Source organism: Drosophila mojavensis, unplaced genomic scaffold (genome assembly GCF_018153725.1).
Source record: "Drosophila mojavensis isolate 15081-1352.22 unplaced genomic scaffold, ASM1815372v1 contig_80, whole genome shotgun sequence".
In the NCBI taxonomy this organism is placed as follows: Eukaryota; Metazoa; Arthropoda; class Insecta; order Diptera; family Drosophilidae; genus Drosophila; species Drosophila mojavensis.
The window spans coordinates 12390835-12411525 of NW_025318906.1; the positions used below are offsets into that span (position 1 = coordinate 12390835).

The window sequence follows — 20691 nt, forward strand, 5'->3', positions numbered from 1 at the left end:
TAGTTTGTTGTCGAAAGTTTTCGTAGTCAAATCCGAGGCAACGTCGCATGACAAGACTTGTATGATTCAATTTGTTTAAAGTTTTCAGGGCTCAAAGAGCTTGTCGCCTCGGCATATGCCCCGCTGAACATTAATCAGCCTAAACACGGCATATGCATCAGCAGCTATCTACAAGGTGGGTAATTGCCTGAACTTTGATAAGAGTTCAACTAGTTTACAGATTGCAGTCGCTCTTTCCCTCTCCCACCCTCTCTCCCTACGTATGTCTGGCAAGTGTAGCTGTCGGTCGACCAACTCAATTCCTGCTGCTTGTTCCAAAAATGTCCACCTGCTGTGGCAGCAGTGGAAAGGTTAAGTGCACCAGCTGAACCCCCCGGGCCCTCGGGTTCTAAAATGTTTGTTTTAGTTGCCTTTGGAACGGGTCGGGCAGGGGCAGGGGCAGGGGGAGGGCACGTGTTGGTTGCCCTTTGTCGCAATTTTGTCGTTTCCCGTAATGCATTAGCGCTGTCAGGCGCTTCATGTCAACGGCGCCGGAAATGTGGCACAAAAGTTGCGGCGCGTGGCAAGAACCGGATATGTTCGGGGTTTTTACACACACAAACATATCAGCTGCGCTGCCAATTGATATTTGGTTTTGCCATATCGTTTTCATAAAATGCTAAAGGCTTCAATTTTCGGCGAAAAAAAAACGAGTGCTTGGAGCAGCTGAAAAACAGCTAGCTGTAGCTAAAGTTTTAGCTGTTCTCTTTTTTTGTTTTTTTGTTTTTTATACCCTGAACCCATTGAAAATGGGAAATCAGGGTATAATGGTTTTGTGAAAAAGTATGTAACGGGCAGAAGGAGGCGTGGCAGACCCCATAAAGTATATATATTCTTGATCAGCGCGACGAGCTGAGTTGATATAGCCCTGTCCGTCTGTCCGTCCGTCCGTCTGTCCGTCCGTCCGTCCGTTCGTCCGTCCGTCCGTCCGTCCGTCCGTCCGTCCGTATGAGTGCGTCGATCTCAGAAGTTATAAGAGCTAGAGAGCTGAAAGTTGGCATGCATACTCGTGTATACCATACGCAGTACGAGTTTGCTTTATTTTTTCCATAATTCGTCCGATAACTTTTTTATCGAGAATAATCGAAAAATCGGCATTGTTTTTTCAGCCTAATTTGAACATTTTTAGACCTAGAGTCTTCAAATTTGCGTTGTATATAAAGTTAATCGATACAAAAATTTTGTAATTTACAGATTTTGGATACCACGCCCCCTTTCCCCCCAATATGTAAAAAACGCAAGTACTAGAGACTTGTGCTTTGGAATGTACACACATATTCATCATATGATTACACTCTGAAAGTTTCATTAAGATCTTATGTCTACAAAAGAAATTATTCAACAAATAAATTCTCATAATATTGCCCACACTGCAGCGCAGCCCAAGCGCAGTCGCTGCTTACTGCGCAGTTAGCAGAGCGCAGGCTTATGCGTGCGTGTGGAAGCATGTGTATGTATGTGTGCATAAAAATGCAGAATGATTAGAATATCAGCTTAGAGGGTTCAGGGTATCTCCTAGTCGAGCAGTCTCGACTAGAGCCTTCTTACTTGTTTTTTGTTATGTTTTACAGCCACATGAAAGTACTATGAATATAAATTCGTCAAAATTCCAATAGATGCTTTGATTTGATTGTGTTGCTTTGAAGCTTAAATATTCATGAATCGCCCGAAACAAATCACACGGAATTCACAGAAAATGGCCAAATTTAATCAGCGAGCATTTGCATTAGGCGCAACTTTCACTTGCGGTTCAAGAAACTCATTTGGGATAGGCAACACAAAGCATTGTTCAGACGAGCGCTAAGATTGGGTGTCAATTTCTCCAGCTTGATCGAATATTCTTTGCCATTTTCACACACACTCGCACACATATGTGTATATATATGCATGCATGTATTGCTTGGTATATCCCAAACGTATTTCAGATTCTGTTGTTTGTGTCGCCTCGGCGCAATTTTTATGGTTCATAAAACCCGAAATTAGAAACTGCCGCTACACACACACACACACACATATACAGTCACTCCCACACACAGAGTCACTCCCACACATACAAGCAGCAAGAATTTTTATGCCCTGTTCATCCCACTAAAGCGTGAAAATCTGGCAGTCCACAGTGGGAAGCAGCCACGAAGTGGATTTTCTTATTAGTATTACATTTAAATGGCATATAATTTGTTTGCGTCATAATATTTATGTAGCCTGTGTCGCTTCCCGTTTCTGTTTGTTGTATATTTATGTTCACTTGGCTGCTGTTGCTGCTGTTGCTTTTGTTGTTGTTGTTGTTGTTGCTCTCACGACAACAAGCCGCAAGCAATGCGTATTCGTGGCCGTGGCTTTTGTGCCTGGCGCTGCTCAAATCCCAAGCGCAGAATCATGATTTTGCCAGCTTAGAAATTGTGTATAATTTGTAAGTGCCTGCACAATGCAGCACAACCACACGCGGCGTATGCGCAATGTTTCGCTGCAAGCACTTGAAATGGGTGTGAATACGCCTGTGTGTGTGTGTGCGTGTTAAGGCTAAAACAAAAACAATTTCCTATTTATCTTCAGCTTAGATGCCGTTGTTGTTGCGATGTTGGCGTGTGGAAATTTTTAATTGCCGCTTTAACAGGAGCAGCCAAATGGCCTCCGCTTTTGTTGGCCATTTGCGTGTTGTGCCTTTGGCTTAGTTAATGCCAGCGTCTCTGGCTCTGAAGTGCTTGTCATGAGACTGGCCTTTGGCACATAAAAATGCGTTTTCTTTACGCTTGCTCTGCCATTTATTTGCACACACAAAGACAGCGAGCGAAGAAGGGAGAGAAGGAGAAGAGAGAGACAGCGCTAGAGAGGAAGTAAAAGCCAGCACTGTATATATAAACATTTTGAAATGTCCTTGAGCCAATCTCCTTTCACGACGAGCAAGTAAATAGCCAAAGAGCAAAATTCGCATAAATCAAAGCAAATATTTTGCTTACTCACATCGAACGATTCGAAGTCTAATCAAGATTTTCCACTTTTTCTCTCTCTTTGCAGTCTTTCAGTCAATTCGAATTGATATTGCAGCAGCAGACGGTGCAGGACGAATGAAATGAGCTCCATAGCCGCGTCGCCGGTGCCCGAGGCCCAGCGCTGGTCGCAGCCTAGCTGTGGGGGCTGCCAGGTCAACGCATTGGCTGTAGCCCTTCGTATCTAAAGAGCCAACAACAAAGGTGACGAGCTAAAGCCGAAAGTGAAATTGAAACGATCTAACAAAGCTATCGATCAACCCTCCTCATCAGCCCCATCCCACAAATTGCAACGCCAAAAATCGCTGAGCCGTAAAACGTCCGCCTGCAGTCGCTGACAATGCAGTCCCAAGCATCTCTTCCGCTTCTGTGGGTGGCGCTGCTGCTGGGGCTGATGTGGCATGCAGGGGCCGAGCTGGCGTCCAGCCCTGGACTTGATGCACCACAGCCGGCACGCGGGCGCATCAAAGCGAAAGCGGAAAACATGTCCACGCTGGCATCCAGCACGGGCGAGAGCTTCAACATACGCCACGGCCGTTCCCGGGCGCACATGCTGCACCCCAGCAGCAGCAGCAGCAGCAGCAGCAGCAACATGAACAGCACCCGATTGACTCTGGTCAGCGATGTTGCAGCACTGCATGTGGCCAAGCCAACAGCGCCTGCAACGCCAATGCCGCCCACACAGCAGCCGGAGGGCGGCGGGGCGCCAGTCACGCATAAAATTCGCAAATTGCACAAAAAGAAAATCAACGAGAGCATACGGAAGAGCGTGGACAAGAGCCTGGGCCTGGTGCGCACGGTCAAGAATCATCGCAGCCTGGCCGAGGCCGAGCACCTCCAGGGGCGGCCCACAGATGTCGATGATGGGGACGACGATACGGCGGCGCTTAGTGAGATTATGCAATTGGCAGACGAGATTGATTTGGAAAACTCATTAGAGGCAGCTTACCCGAATGCTGTGGCCGTCGAGCCGACGAGAACGCAGCCGACCACGGATATTGTAAGGAGTCAAGGTGCTGGGGCCGCAGCGGCAGCGGCAGCAGCTGGCCGGCAATTTGTGCGTGCCAACAGTGATGATGCCAATTATGAGGACAGCGGCGAGAACGATGAGCTGTCAACCACGGAAATGGCAACATTTGCGCCTCGTCAGCCAGCCGCAAATGGAGCGAAAAGCTGGCAGCTGCAGCAGACCCGAGTCTTGGGCCGCACCCGACTCCTGCCAGTCAACCAGAGCAACAGCCGGCCATTCGCTCTCAATGTTAATGCGCCCCTGAGCAGTGGAGCGATGGATTACCAACTTGAGGTCGCCGAGTCGCGCAGCACTGACAATGACGAAAGTGGAGATGGCTACGATGCTGATGATGACGATGCGGCGCCAGAGGAGGCGACAGCTGCGGCCCACGAGACGGGCAACAGCAGCGTCTACAGCGCTGCCGAGTGGCCGGAAGCGGAGAGCGAGGTGAGGTCCCAGGCCATCACCAGTCCGCAGGATAGAGAGGGTCTGGTTGTCAAGCAAATCAACTTTAATTTCGAGTCCGAGTCCGGGTCCGAGTCTGGGCCCGAGTCGGAGGTGGAGACGGAGACGGAGACGGACAGCATGTCCGTGCTAGACACTTCAGAGGTTACCATGGACGACGGCTATCCGCCGGAGGTGCTCATTGACGACAAGACAAAGCCACTGGTTATCGGCGATGTGGAAGGCGATGGCGTGGACTCCAATCAGATAACGGCCGATGTGATAAATGCGCGCGATAGCAAAATTGACCTGGTATCCAAGTTTCTGCAGTATATCGAACAGCAGCATCTGATGGGCTCCAATTGCGTGGCGGGCACATCGCTCAATCTCGGCGAGGGCGTGGTCGACCGCTATGCACAGGATCGATTTCGTGTGGAGGCCGAGGTGGCCGTCAATCGGGCCAACATGCTGACCAGGTGAGTCACCCAACCACCCGCACTTCACACACCTCTGCCACGCCTCCCCCTCCACGCCCCTTCCCACTCACGATTATTCACATGACAAACTTTTCCAATCGAAACTTGGCCAGCGGCAACAGACGCCGCGCTGTGAAGCCAACTGAACTCGCCGGACTGGCCACGCATATGGCCGGAACAGCGCCCACCTCTGCTCGCTGGCCAACGGCTCCTGGCAGAGTTGACCTCGTGACAGGAATAAATTGGGGACAGCAGCCAGACACTTGCATATGTCCATACCTCAATATCTTCCACAGCATTTAGTGAGCACTTGTGCCAAATAGTTCGGTCAATAATAGTTGAATAAAGTTAGCGCACAACTTTCCGAGTGATAATTAAGGTTTGGCAAATAACTAAATACTTTTATTAAATTTTTAGAAATTGTTTATCGTTTTGTTATTAAAGCAAACACATTAATCAAATCTTATAGCCAAAATTTCGTATATTGGGCTGACTTTACTTAGTGGAATAATTAATTAGATATGAAAATAATGGGCTTGATGATTTATGTATACAGGGCTGTTCATATTCGACGGACCCATCTGGTAGCCCTACAAGGCTGCTCATTTAAAATGGGAAATCTGGGTATAATGGTTTTGTGAAAAGTATGAAACAGGGAGAAAGAATCATCGCAGACCCCATATATATAAATATCATTGGTCAATCGAAAACAAGTAAGAAGACTCCAGTCGAGACTGTTCGACTAGGAGATACCCTGCACCTTCTAAGCTGATATTCTACTCGATAGGCTGAAAAAAACAAAATCTACTTTTCGATTATTCTCGATAAAAAAGTTATCGGATGAGTTATCGAAAAAATAAGATAAGTTTGTACTGCGTATGGTATACACGACTATGCATGCCAAATTTCAGCTCTCTGGCTCTTATATCTTCTGAGATCGGCTTGCTCATACGGACGGACGGACAGGGCCACATCAACTCAGCTCGTCAAATATTATCCAACCATATCATAGGTTGCAGTCAAATAAAATTCTGATCCGTAAATTGGAATTTACATTCAAATAATCTTGTAATGCCCAAACTATTCTCTGTATTATCTATTTATTCCACTCATGACTTCACTTAGCATATTTAATATATTCCACGCATGAATCCATTCGATGCTTTGCATTTATACAAAATGTTTTCATCAATGCTCAAATTATGCAAATAGCTCAACTACAGCGCAAGTGAGAAAAGAAGAAAATAGTTTGGCTAGCACAACGCTGGATCAACGCGCCCAGACATGAGCTCATTATATAATTTGTTACATACATTAGATATGATATGATATGGGCTCAATTAACTTACACTTTTGTCGGTTGCCAAGTTGCCCGAAGTTGTCGGCAGTTTTGATAAAAGTTCAATTACTTAGTGGATGCGAAACTGCGCCAACAACTATCGCCAAGAACTTGGCCAACCAAGAAAATGAGAAAAAGAGAATGAAAAAGCAGTCGAGGGCTTTGATTTACTTTGACAACCGCAACAATGCCGATATTTTTGTTGTATTCTTTTTGTTCGTTGAAACTCGCAGCTGTCGCTGTGAGCACGCCTAGTTCTTGCCGATTTCAACGAAGAATTGTACGCTTAAGGACATGAAACTCTGCCGTGCAGCATCGAACATTGAACATCGAACAGTTCTCTCCAGCCAGCAGCCTGAGCGACATTTGTTCCACTCTCCTTGGTCAGTCGGGCGCAATAAATGCCAAAGTTTTCTTCATGGCGCATATGTGGGCTCCCATGAACGACTGTTGTTGTAGCCACCTGCATGTGACTGGGCTCCTTGCAGGACATTAGACATTGAATATATGTTGCTTTCAGTGAAAAAGCGTTTCAATTTTTTCCCTCTTCGATTTCAGACACTGACCAAACGCAAAGAAAATGTCAGCGAGCGGCGTCTCATGTATTCACAGTTCTCTTGTTCTCTGCTTTTGCTTTTTTTTTTTTTTGGCTCTCCCTTGGCTCCCACATAATTTCCTATCGCAGATAAGAACTTTTTCGTCCAACTTTGTGCGTCGTGCATCGATGCGACGCGTTTGTGCGTCCCGCAGCATTGATTAGAGAGCGCTTAAATCACAGACATTTGTTCACCTACAGTAAAAGTAATTTATTAGGAACCAGACGACAAAATGTGCTAGAAAAAAAGAAAATAAAAACAATTAGATGGTAAGCAACGAATGGCAAATGCTCTACGGCTAGAACAGGTAGCGAAAACAAAGATTGGCCAACTGAAGGCAGCCCAAGGATTTATGACTTCCTTTTCAGCTTGGCTAGACGCAAGGTCGACTCGAAATGAGTTTATATCTAGCTCGACAGTCGACACCCGACTTGACAGACTTTAAGGGGAAATCGAAAAACCAAACAGAGCAGACGGAGCAGTCAGACACGCAGCAGTAAAGCTAACAAATGCCTCAGGCCAGTCGACTTAATAGCTAACAAATCCGTCACACTTGCCCTCAGTCCGTCCATAGACACGTAAACAATTAAAAGCACAAACAGCATGACAAATTGAGTGGATCGCGAGCCACAGGGCTAAGCGAGGCCGGCAACAGCAATAAAATGCTGGGAATGTGAAATGCCAATAAATTGTATTGTATCCAGGGCAGGATCAACATTATTGCACTTAGTGTCATATGCTAGACGTTTGCTTTCATTTAATGTGGGCATTGAGTGTTGCCCCCGGGAACTGTTGCTGCTTGAGTGCTAAGCTGTCGCTGATTAAGCTGAACTCCCATTTAAGCTGAGCCGAAGCACTCATAATCTGGCAGATATTCATCAATTATTTTAATCAGTTCTCGATAGGTCGCCAACGCAATTTGTTTTCTATGTAAACATAATCAACGACTTCCTGTCGCCCACGCGACGCGGCAGCTAGGGAAATCCGAAGAAAAGACCCCGACAATACCTCAAAAGAAAGGAGCAAAATAAAAACAACATCCGCTGCAGACAACACCAAGTGGGCTTAGCTGGAAGAGTGGGTGTGGCTGTGGCTGTGGGTGGGTCTAAGTGGTGCTCGGAGTTGTAGGACCTTTTAGGTGCGCACACGTACAGACAAACTAATTGAAGTTATTGTTTAGTGATACAATTTGTTGTTGTTGCTGTTGTTGTTGCTATTGTTGTTGCCATTGGCGTTGGTGTTCGGAGTTTGTGTCTAAGCATTTCCGTTTATTTGTTACGCAAACAAAAACAAAGAACAGTTAAGGAACACACAGCGACAGCAACAACAATAAGAACCCAAAAAGCAGCAACGGCAACAGCAGAAGAAAAGCGGCAGGAAAAACAATATCAATTCAAGTAAAAATTACGAGCTTCAATTGTTTTCTTGCCTTGGCCACTTTTTCTTTTAGTTGCCACAAAAGTGTTGCCAGCCAGCCAGGCTAAGCACACACACCACACACACACACACACACACACACACACACGCTTACACGCACACACCTTGTAAAATGAGCAAAAAGAGTTGGCAAACTTTTAAGTACTTAAATGTGTTGTCGTCGCTTGAGTTTTAGCTCGAGTGGCGCTGCCCTCTGCATCCGTCGACATCCTGCATAGAACTTGAGCTGAAATTGAGTTTCCGGTTTCTTGTTGTTTGGCAATGGAAATGTTTTTGTTTCTCTTTGCTGCCTGCTCTCTGCTGCTGCCTCCTGCTGCTGCCTCCTGCTGCTGCCCCTGCTGCCTTTTGCCACTGCTGCTCTGCTGCAAAGTCGCGTCTTCAGTCAGCAATTCGCTGCGATTTTTTGTTTATCTTGAACTTTTCCGATAAAGTGACGCATGCAAATAAATCGGCCGCTGCTTCGGTCGTATTCAATTTGTCGTGCAACATTTGGTTTAAGGCTGAGCAGAGCCTGGGTCGGCCTGGCTGGGTGGCAATTGTGTTGCCAAGCGCTGTTTGAGCTCGCGTATTTGTTTTCAACACAAATCGAAATCTGCATAAGCGATGTGCAACGGCAAAGGCTGCAGAAGGAATGGCAAATGGCAAATGGCGAAAGACGAATGGCGGAGAGCGGAGGGTGGAGGGTGGATGGAAATAGCAATTGCAGCGACCAATTGCCCGCCCGCGGCAATAAAACGCAACTGAGATGGCGTTGTCGGCGCTGACATGACAACAACAAGGTCGCCGCCACACACAGAGCGCGGCCTGGCCTGGTGCCGAGCCCCTTGCGTGCCATTGTCAACATCCTTCAAAGTTTGCCAGAGCACACAAATAAATATGTAAGTGTATGCAGCCAGAGAATAAGCTACAGACGCAGAAATAGACACAGATACAAATACAGCAGAGATACAGATAGAAACAAAGATACAGATACAGATGAAGATACAGATACAGATACAGATGAAGATACAGATACAGATACAGATACAGATACAGATACAGATACAGATACAGATACAGATACAGATACAGATACAGATACAGATACAGATACAGATACAGATACAGATACAGATACAGATACAGATACAGATACAGATACAGATACAGATACAGATACAGATACAGATACAGATACAGATACAGATACAGATACAGATACAGATACAGATACAGATACAGATACAGATACAGATACAGATACAGATACAGATACAGATACAGATACAGATACAGATACAGATACAGATACAGATACAGATACAGATACAGATACAGATACAGATACAGATACAGATACAGATACAGATACAGATACAGATACAGATACAGATACAGATACAGATACAGATACAGATACAGATACAGATACAGATACAGATACAGATACAGATACAGATACAGATACAGATACAGATACAGATACAGATACAGATACAGATACAGATACAGATACAGATACAGATACAGATACAGATACAGATACAGATACAGATACAGATACAGATACAGATACAGATACAGATACAGATACAGATACAGATACAGATACAGATACAGATACAGATACAGATACAGATACAGATACAGATACAGATACAGATACAGATACAGATACAGATACAGATACAGATACAGATACAGATACAGATACAGATACAGATACAGATACAGATACAGATACAGATACAGATACAGATACAGATACAGATACAGATACAGATACAGATACAGACAGATACAGATACAGATACAGATACAGATACAGATACAGATACAGATACAGATACAGATACAGATACAGATACAGATACAGATACAGATACAGATACAGATACAGATACAGATACAGATACAGATACAGATACAGATACAGATACAGATACAGATACAGATACAGATACAGATACAGATACAGATACAGATACAGATACAGATACAGATACAGATACAGATACAGATACAGATACAGATACAGATACAGATACAGATACAGATACAGATACAGATACAGATACAGATACAGATACAGATACAGATACAGATACAGATACAGATACAGATACAGATACAGATACAGATACAGATACAGATACAGATACAGATACAGATACAGATACAGATACAGATACAGATACAGATACAGATACAGATACAGATACAGATACAGATACAGATACAGATACAGATACAGATACAGATACAGATACAGATACAGATACAGATACAGATACAGATACAGATACAGATACAGATACAGATACAGATACAGATACAGATACAGATACAGATACAGATACAGATACAGATACAGATACAGATACAGATACAGATACAGATACAGATACAGATACAGATACAGATACAGATACAGATACAGATACAGATACAGATACAGATACAGATACAGATACAGATACAGATACAGATACAGATACAGATACAGATACAGATACAGATACAGATACAGATACAGATACAGATACAGATACAGATACAGATACAGATACAGATACAGATACAGATACAGATACAGATACAGATACAGATACAGATACAGATACAGATACAGATACAGATACAGATACAGATACAGATACAGATACAGATACAGATACAGATACAGATACAGATACAGATACAGATACAGATACAGATACAGATACAGATACAGATACAGATACAGATACAGATACAGATACAGATACAGATACAGATACAGATACAGACAGAGATACAGACAGAGATAGGGATAGAGATACATGCATCATGAAACACATGGCCAACATCCGGCTTTGCTTTGGCCTTTAGTGCCGCTTGATTTGCTATGCGCCACGGGTGGTGCTAATAACGCACCCACCACACCATCTCATGTAAACGCATTCGCACGCTCTGCTGCCCTCGGTTACGAAATGGAAATTGTTTTCATTTCGCGCAGTATATACCTAATGTGAATTTCAACTGCTCTCTGCCGCAATTGTACAACTGCAACTGACAGCAGCGCGCGGTGGTGCAGTGGTGCGGTGCCTGCGGTTCTTGCGGCAACACTGCGCCACCACCGAGCCTAAGGCTAGCCTCACTTATCCAGCGAACTGTGTTTGCCGCTGCTCTTTCCTTTTTTTGCATGCGACTCTGACTCTGACTTTTCTGATGCTGATGTTGATGCTGATACAGATGCGGATTCGGATGCGGATGCTGCTGCTGATGGTGCTGCTGATGCAAATGCAAGTGTAAGTGTATTGCCTTTTGTTGCCGCCAGTCAGCATCAACATTTGTTGTCGGCTGCATTCCTTATGCTGTGCTCCGCTGTCATTATGGCTATAGTTGCATCACACTTGCAGCAACATGTGTAGCCGAACGGCTTAACAAACTTGTACGTCAAGCTGTAGTACTGCTGCTCTCCAGCCCTGGCCCAATTGGCGTATGCGTAATATTTAAGTCACACCACAGCCGCCGCGTCGGCAAGTCTATTTTTACGCAATAAAAACGCGGCTGCCTTTTTGCAGTTAATCCGCAGTCAAGCAGCCAGCAGACCGAGTCGAAAAAGTTTCTCACACAGAGCAGCTACGGCTTGGCCCACATCCACGCACCGCACCCAGTGGGCTCGTTATGACCACGCCACGCCGCGCCTGGGCGCTGGGGCTGGGCGCTCGGCTGTGGTGCAAAGAAAATCAAAAGAAACTTTTTTGGCCAAAATGCTTGCCAAGTTCTCGTTGTTTTTCGCCTTTTTTGTTCTTGCGCCGCAGCAATAATAATCATCGGGCGCGAGCACTGAAGTTGGCAACTTGAAAGCAATTAACGGACTAAATCAAAAAAACATTTTTCAAAAAGAAATATTAAAGAGGCGTTGTCTAAGGGTGTGTGTTCGAGTGCGTGCGTGTGCGTGAGTGTGTGTGGAGCTTGTGCTTGCGGCCTGCATCAACATGTCAACAGCAACTGCCTCTGCTTCGGATTCATTTAGCCATTTACTTGGCCCGCTGCCGCAAGCCGCGCAGCAACCAGCGTGGAGTCAAGCAAAAACCCTTTGGAGTTGGCCCGCAATTTTTAATTAATTAAGCTTCAATTTCCTGTGCTAATTATAGAAATATATATTATACAAATATGTATGAGGGTAACTCGTGAAAGCAAATGCGTAAAGGAAAGGGCTTCAACATCTACGAGGCACGAATAGAAACTCAGTGCTAAGGGTAATTTGGGTAATGTGTAAAGGCCCAAAGTGCTTCGGTAATTAGCTGTTTTTTAAGGATAACTTTTTAGTGATATCGATACCTAAATCTGCATATGTGAGTGACAATGGAAAGCTGAGCCAGCCAATGCTAAAAGCTTTTCTCAGAATAAATTAGACACAATTGGGTATGTCATGGGAACATGGAGCCTTTTAAGCAGTATAAAATGTATAAAAATTTATTAAAAATTCTTGTTTGAATAGAAAAATGGCATGACAAAAAAAAAAAATAATAATAATAAATAAATAAATAAAATTTAAAATTAATAAATAAATATATACATTTTAATTTAAATTAATATATTTATTAATTTTAATACATTTTATTATAGTAAAAAGTCAGATTTATATTAATTTTATATTTATTTTCAAACATTTTTAACAATCAAATTAAAAAAAAAAATTATTTAAATATAAATGTATATATTTTTTTTATAAATATATTCTAAATTACTTTTGGAAAAATAAAAAATTGAGCTTGAAGAATATATGGGATAGCATATACTATAAAATGTATATAGTATGATTTCATCAGGAAATTTAATTTATTTCTTCATTTTCATCATATTTTACATGGAATATTCAAAGTTTGCTTAGCAGTTGATAAATTCTTAATATCCAACAATACTGGGTAAAAATTGGCAGTCAATCGCAATCTAATCAGATGCACTTCATGGAGTCATAGCTCGCATTGCCCATTTGATCATTATGGGCTAATTAATATTGATGAGGGCCATGGACGGTGCTTGCAATGGGCCAAAATCAACATTTGCCAGGAAGCTGGCCAACAAAAGGCAAAAGCCTAGAACAAAGGCATGCCAGGTGGTCGACTGCCAGCCATTGACAGGTAGGCCACAGCCAGGGCCAGAGCCAGAGCCAGAGCCAGAGCCAGAGCCAGGGCCAGGGCTAGGCACTTTCAATATTAACTGCTTGCTCTGATCCCTGCAAGCCAGCCGAGCAGACGTTGCAGGTCAAACATGCGCAACGGCGAGCTTTGAATAATTAAACTAAAACATTTCGCTTTCAATTAAAAAGTCGACATGAAGCGTGCCTGACTCGCACACACACACACACACTCACACGCATACGCTTGTGTATTGCACAAGGACACGTTAAAGCATGTCCTTGCCGAAGTTGGAGCATGGAGCGTGGCGAGCGCATGTTTGCCCCGTCTGCGTTTGTATTTGCATGCCGAAAATGGCCTCAGGCTGGCTCAGCTGCTTTTTGTGTGTTTCTGCTGGTCCGAGGCTGGAAAGGTCCCTTCCAGGTGCCGCAATGTGAATTTAATTTGCCAATTTCGCTTTTAGCTGGCTTCACGCTAATAACTAATTGGTTCTTCACCAATAAGTATGAAGTAATCGAAATAATTGAATGAAATTTGAAGCATCCAGCGTGAATACAACAGATTCCAGCTTGATTTTTGTCCTGATTTTCTGCTGATTCCAGCAGAAAGGAATCAATATTGAGAGGGAGAGAGAGGGTGAGAGAGGGGGAGTGTGTGCGAAAGCCCGGCCTTGGCATCAGCTTTAAAGCAAATTGGCATTTGTAAATTATATACGTTATGTGGGCCCAGGCCGGGTAACGTCAGCTCCTGTGTCAGCTGCTTGTCGGCCTTCTCAAGTCAAGTCAAATAAAAAGCGGCTTAAATGCCAGCCACTGTTCACTTTGTTGTTCTCAGCTCGTTGTTCGCTGTTCTCTGTTCGCTGTTCGCTGTTCGCTGTTCGTTGTTCGCTGTGGGTTGTCGCTCTCCGCCCCTACTTATCCCAGCTTTCACAAGTTTTGTAATATGTATTTCAACTGAGTGTCGAGAAGAGCCCTGGCCCGGACACCATATGCAAAACAAATAAGCAACATGGCTCGCGGCTCATGGCGGCTTAGGCGCCATTTTGACTGTCATAGAGACTCATAATATGAATACACAAGTGGAATCTGTCGGCCCGCGGACTATGTGTCCTCAGTGCTGTGATGTGCTGACAAGCGGATAGCTGATAAGCAGCCCTATTATCTGTATTGCTTTGTCTGCTACTTCTAGTGCTCCTGCTGCTCCTGCTGCTGCTGCTGCTGGTCAATGATTTTTAATTAAATGTCAGCTGCTTTCAAACGCAGCAACAGCAAACAGTGCATTACAAATTCTGCAAGTCCCAGTGGCACATATCTTAACACCCACAAACACAGAGAGAGTGAGAGAGAGAGAGTGTGTGTGCTGCTTGCACTTGCTGCGTTACCTTCTCAAGAGTGCAAGGCACAACAGCGACAGCTTTGGCACTTTGCCTGCCCACCTGCCCACCTGCCTGTCTGTCTGTCTGTCTGCTTGACGCACCTGCAGCTTAGTGCTTGTTTTGCCCTTTCAACAGTCGAGTCTCTTTAACACACTTTTCGCAAAAAACAGGCTCTGCTGCAGTTGCTTACGACTTGCAACACTTGCTGAAGAGTTCAAGCAGTCTGCCAGAGCATCGGAGACACGTAATAAAAACTTAAAGAGAGAGAGAGAGAGAGAGAGAGGGAGAGAGAGAGAGCGAGAGTGAGAGTGAGTGAGTGGAATAGCTTATCGTGCTGCTGCTCAGTTATTTGTGGACAGCTAATTAAACATTGCAGCTAACGGGCACTCATATGTCGCATCCCTTGCCGCAGCCCCAGCCTGAGCTACACATCCATTATATACTTAACTCCGTGGCTGTGCTCGAAGCAGGCAAGTGTGGCCGTAAATTATGTGTGAGAGCGTATACTGAGATGCCAAAAAGCTGTTCAAGCTTTGTTGCACAGTCAGCATTGCCACCCTCATTATCATCCCCATCATCATCATCATCATCATCATCATCATTAGCCAGCCTCAAGTTTTTTGTTGAGCCTGCGAGCGACTTTTCAACTCTGACGCTGGGCCATTCGCAATGACAAAATGTGGCTGACATTTACAAATGAACCTCGCAACAGATCAACTAATTAATGAGCCACACCCCCAGTTAGCGAGCGTGTCAAAATCACACACACAAATTAGCCAAAGCCGCACGCACAGCGCCAATTTTGGTCCACTCTATTGGAAAACGAAGCGACAAAGTTGAGCGGAAAATGTAGCCAAAACTGTTAGGAATAGCATATGAAAACAAATGGCTTAGATGCTCTTTGCTCTGCTGACCTATGAAAATAAATAATATTTTTATTGAAAGTGACAAACATTTAGGAGAGCTTAAATTGAATCAAGTTAACAATTAATTGCTATTTTTATGTTTTATTTAAATAATTTATAAAATTCATTGATACATATATATATGATTATGATTACTATTATATGAATTAAATGATTCGAAGTGTAATATAATATTATTTTATCTTAAATAAATTTTTTAAATAGTGATATACAAAATAATTTTTAATTTATTGTTATATGTAAAAAAATATAAGAGTTTTAAGATGATTTAATAAATTAGTATTAATAAATGCATTATATTTATTATAATTTATTCTTTTAATAGTAATATAAACATAATATAGTAATATATAATTTAAGAAGTTTATTAATATTTATAAATGCATTAAATTGATTAAATAAATTTTTAAAATTAATTAAAAATTTAAGCTGTTTATTAACATTAAAATTAATACAAATATAGGAAATTCAATTTAGTTCCGTATAATTAATTTTCATTTTAAAAATAATATAAATTTAATTCTTATACACTAAAACTATATATATAAGCTTTAATACACATATCATACCTATATTCGGACTTAAAGCTTTCTTGTCAAAATCCCCTAAGTTTCCACACACTCACACAACCACACACACATAGACGCATACCAACACGTAGCCCTTAAGTTAAACATAAGTTTGTTTGCTTGTTAATCTGCTGGAAAACAAACAAACAACAAGTTTTTGCCCAATTCTTAAATGGCCAAAAGAGGCTAAATGGAAGGACGCTGTTGCGGCCGCAAATAATTATATATTCATATTAAGAGAATTTTATTTCGGCCTGGACTTTGGCAATAGCCTTGGCCATTAGACAGTTTTGGTCCAAGTCGAACAGCGGGAATTGTGGTGCGCGGATGTCGCCTGTGGTTTCTGTTGTTGCCTAACGGAAATGTTATGTTAAAGTGACATTTTAATTAATACCGGCCAAGCGACCCGACGTAGACGTTGACGTAGACGGGGAATGGGACGGAGGCTGGGAGGCTGGGAGACGTCCATTGGCGACGGGCGGCCCGGGCTTATGGCACTTAGGGCACAATCTTGAACGCAATATTCTCATTTACTTTTACAAACACACACACAGACACACACACACACACACACACATATACACATATATACACAGAGAGAGTCACACACCTAGTTGGCAACACCCAGAGAGCCTGATGCCACACAATAGCTACAGCCGCAGTCGCAGTCGTCGTCGCAGTCGCAGTCGCAGTCGCAGTCGCTGCCTCAGTCGCAGCGCTTGGAGCACTTGAGCACAGCTTGAAGCAGCATAATGCGCTGCGCCTATAAGTGCACTTGTGTTAGAGCCTGGGGCCCCGCCCCCGCCCCTGCCCACGAACTGGCCGGAACAACAGCCACGGCAATTCGGCAGAGCAGACAGTGGGACAATAGTGGGTCAGTGGTGGCAGCCGGGCAGCGGGGCAGCGGGGCAGTGGGGCAGTGGTGCAGCAAACAAGCGGTTATAAAAATATAAATGACAGCCACGACAAAATGAGAGGCAGCCCGGGCTGGCAAACAATAACAAGCCTTGTAGCAGCCACCCACAGCATCTCTGCTGGAATGCTTTAATCTATGACCCGACTGAACACTGTACACATATATACATACATACATACATATATATATATAAGATATTATGTCATGGATTTTTAATGCAATTTTCGCTAAATTGTAACGTGCTCGCTTGATTCATCTCGTATAATTTTCCGACATTTCTCCATTTCCGTGCAGAATCTTCAAGACGACGGCGCACTCGGTGCAGGAAGATGTCAACTTGCTGCACGCCTCGGTGCTGTCCATGGTGGAGTTCGACGATGATATATTTGCAGCGGGCAATTGCTTCGATTGGAACGAGCATCCAGCTCAGCCGGGACTCTTCTGTCCGTTCGCCTACCGCCTGCCGCCGCCGAATCTGGGCGCCGTGCTGGCCAAGGATCTGGCCATGGAGTACCATTACCTGGGCAACACATCCGAATGGTTCTTCCTCGCACGCAAGAACGCCGAGCGAGTGATAGCACGCAACGAGCAGTACCTGAAATGTAAGTAGCAGCCCCTGATTTATGCACCCTTTGTGGACTGGGGCGGTACTCCTAGCTTATTTATGCCTCAATGGCAATGGCAATGGTAACGGTAATGGCAGCGGAGTATACACGAGTATGGCATTGAATATTTATATTTGCTGCGTGCTTTAATCTGTGACTTCATTAGTCACTGTCCAGACGACATCAGGGACACTTAGCCGAGTCGCCAAGGGAGCCGCCAGGCCATAAAAGGGAGCTTCTGCTGCTGCTGCTGTTGCCTAATTGCGATGCCGTTGCTATCCATTTAGAGTCGCATATTTTACTGTCGCTTTATCATTGCCAGTTGGGCAAATTTCTATCATAGCCCAACAATTAAGCAAATAAATAAGAAAGAAAATGACGGCACTGTCTCAAATTGCTGTGTGTATATAATATGAATATATGTTTGGGTGTTTGTGTGTCCGTAAAGGCAGGCCACTTAAAATGTAAATGAATAGCCCAGAAGTCGGCACAGCCTTTCTAATTAGCTGTGATTTCTGAATACGCACCTGGGACTCCAAAGGAAACAGACGAAAATTGCATGTGTCGCCCGTTGGCAGCTCTTAAATTATGGCCAACTATTGCGGCACTCAATCGAGTGGCCTAAATGAAATAGGCCACGTTTAAGCCCTGACTCATTAGCAAGAGTTGAATAACGTTTGGCATGCCTCAATCAGTGCATTAAATGCAGTTCACGGTTCGTAATTCGCTCGGATTACATTTAATTAGTCAATCAATCAATCAATCAGTTCGGTTCGTCAATCAATTCTTTCAGTTAACACACACTCAGACTCTGGCTTTAATGCAGATGGTCTTTGGCCACATTCTGATATGCATAATTTTGTAAATTAAAGGTTACGTATACGCCACGTGTCGTGTCGTGTTTGCCATGTCGGCTGCTCATGTTGGTATGCAAATTATTTGCCCGTTCGGCTGCAGGCAAATAGCAAATACATATATATTAGCTACATACATATATATATATATATACTATAAGTACGCATTTATACATACGTCATACGTCGCGTATGCGCAATTTGTGCACGCGAGCCGCACGCTCTATTACTTAGCATGGCAGACAGCGTTTTCTAGCTGCCAACGAATCGCATGTGTTGTCTCTCTCTGAAACATTTAAATAGAGAGGGAGTGAGAGGGAGTGAGAGTGAGTGAGAGCGAGCGTGTGTGCGAGTGAAAGGGCAGACAAACGGAATTGAAAACAAACACGCAGCCGCTTAGGCTGCATGACGCCCGCACTGGATACCGCTGCATACTAATGCCACGTTTGGCAGTGGCCACCGCAAATTGCAGCCAGCTTGGGGCAGGCAAACAAAAGCCGGCTAACGCCGGGGCTATTTGCCACAGATAAAAATTCATTTGTTCGTTCTTTCATCGGCTCGTTTGTTTGCTTGCTTGCCGCCGTCACGGGGGTAATTGGAAAAAAACAAACACTCGTTGAAATATTATTTGTAGTCCAAATATTAGACCAAAATGCCCCCATGACCACATGCTCCCGCGTCCATGTCGATGCCCTAGCGTGCTTGATGATGGGGAAAAAGCATTTCTGGCATCGCGAGGCTTCAAGAAATATATTTAAATTGAAGCAGCAAGTTTTGTACTAAGAATTTCTAGTGAACTCATGTGATAAGCTGTTTTTGGTTTACATGAATAAGAAGCAGAATTTAATATAGGGTAAGCTAATAGAAGCAAAGTTGGGCCATAAGGAACTAAAATAATTAGAGAACCCAAGCTATTTCTGGTTTTCGCTTGAAGCAGTCCCATATATGTATGTTATTTCATCTTCCTCAATATACAAAATCATCGAGTGCTTATGCTTCAATCTGATAGACCATGGCAATAGAGATAAGGCAGGTTTAGAGAAAAACAGAATATTCCTATTGGATAACCTATTTAAATAAAAGGCGTCTCTGCACCGACGATCAGGCATCGACTTTTCTGACTCATCAGCAACACTGGCTGCTATAGCTATGTGCTCATCAAATTATAGTTCCTAACGCTCTGCTTGTGGCACCAACCGATGAAATTATATTCGATTGCTCTCGCTGTGCATGAGAGACTTCGGTTTTACTCGTGTCTATTTTACTTCAGTTGAACTATTCGTGTCACGCTCTTGTTACGAACATCGTTTGGGAGCAATACGATTGATGTTCGCATACTGAGAGTCAGAAAGTGAGCAAATAAGAAAACCGAAAGCTCAATGCGAACGATGCTCACGCTCACATATACATGCAACTACTCACTACGCTATCGATGTGTTTAGCGAACGCAGCCTTCGCATATATACCAATACATACATAAACTCCGCTCAGCTCAACTTTGGGAACAACCAGAGCGAGCCGATTACAAACGAAGTCGTTGAAGAACCGATGCCATTGCTTGCTCTCTGAGGTTTTGATCTTTGCAGATATCGAGAAATAAGTTAAAGAGATCTCTGTATGTCCTCAAATTCAAGGGAGTTTACTCATGCTCAAACTTTTGAGCTATGCAACGAGTTGCCTATGCACTGAAATCAAAATGCCACACTCCGAAACTGATGTCGCTTATAAACAACAGATAAACAATATAAATAATGCTTACACAAGATAATTTTGAAATAAACCATTATTATATAATAAATTTTATTCATTAACATTTATAAACAGTTAAGAATTTAAACTTAAATATTATTTCAATTGTTTATGTTTACTACTGAAATAAAATGGTTTAAAATATTATCCCTCTAGCTGAAAATGACAAATTTATAACAAAAATTTAACCGAAAGCCATATGTTTCCTGTGTTAACTTTTATGCAGCAGTGTATTCATATATACGTGTATATGTGTGTG

At 43.4% G+C, this 20691-nt stretch overlaps 1 protein-coding gene across 2 annotated transcripts in view; it reads left to right on the top strand.

Moving 5' to 3' along the window:
• The window catches only part of LOC6579650, a 64273-nt gene that overhangs the window by 14426 nt on the left and 29156 nt on the right, over nucleotides 1-20691 (top strand). For both annotated transcript variants that reach the window (XM_044010701.1, XM_044010702.1), the window contains exons 2-3: nucleotides 3055-4958; nucleotides 17519-17826. In XM_044010701.1, the coding sequence (XP_043866636.1) occupies nucleotides 3367-4958; nucleotides 17519-17826 (1900 nt within the window). In that variant the 5' untranslated portion in view covers nucleotides 3055-3366. The remainder of the gene's footprint in view (nucleotides 1-3054; nucleotides 4959-17518; nucleotides 17827-20691) is intronic.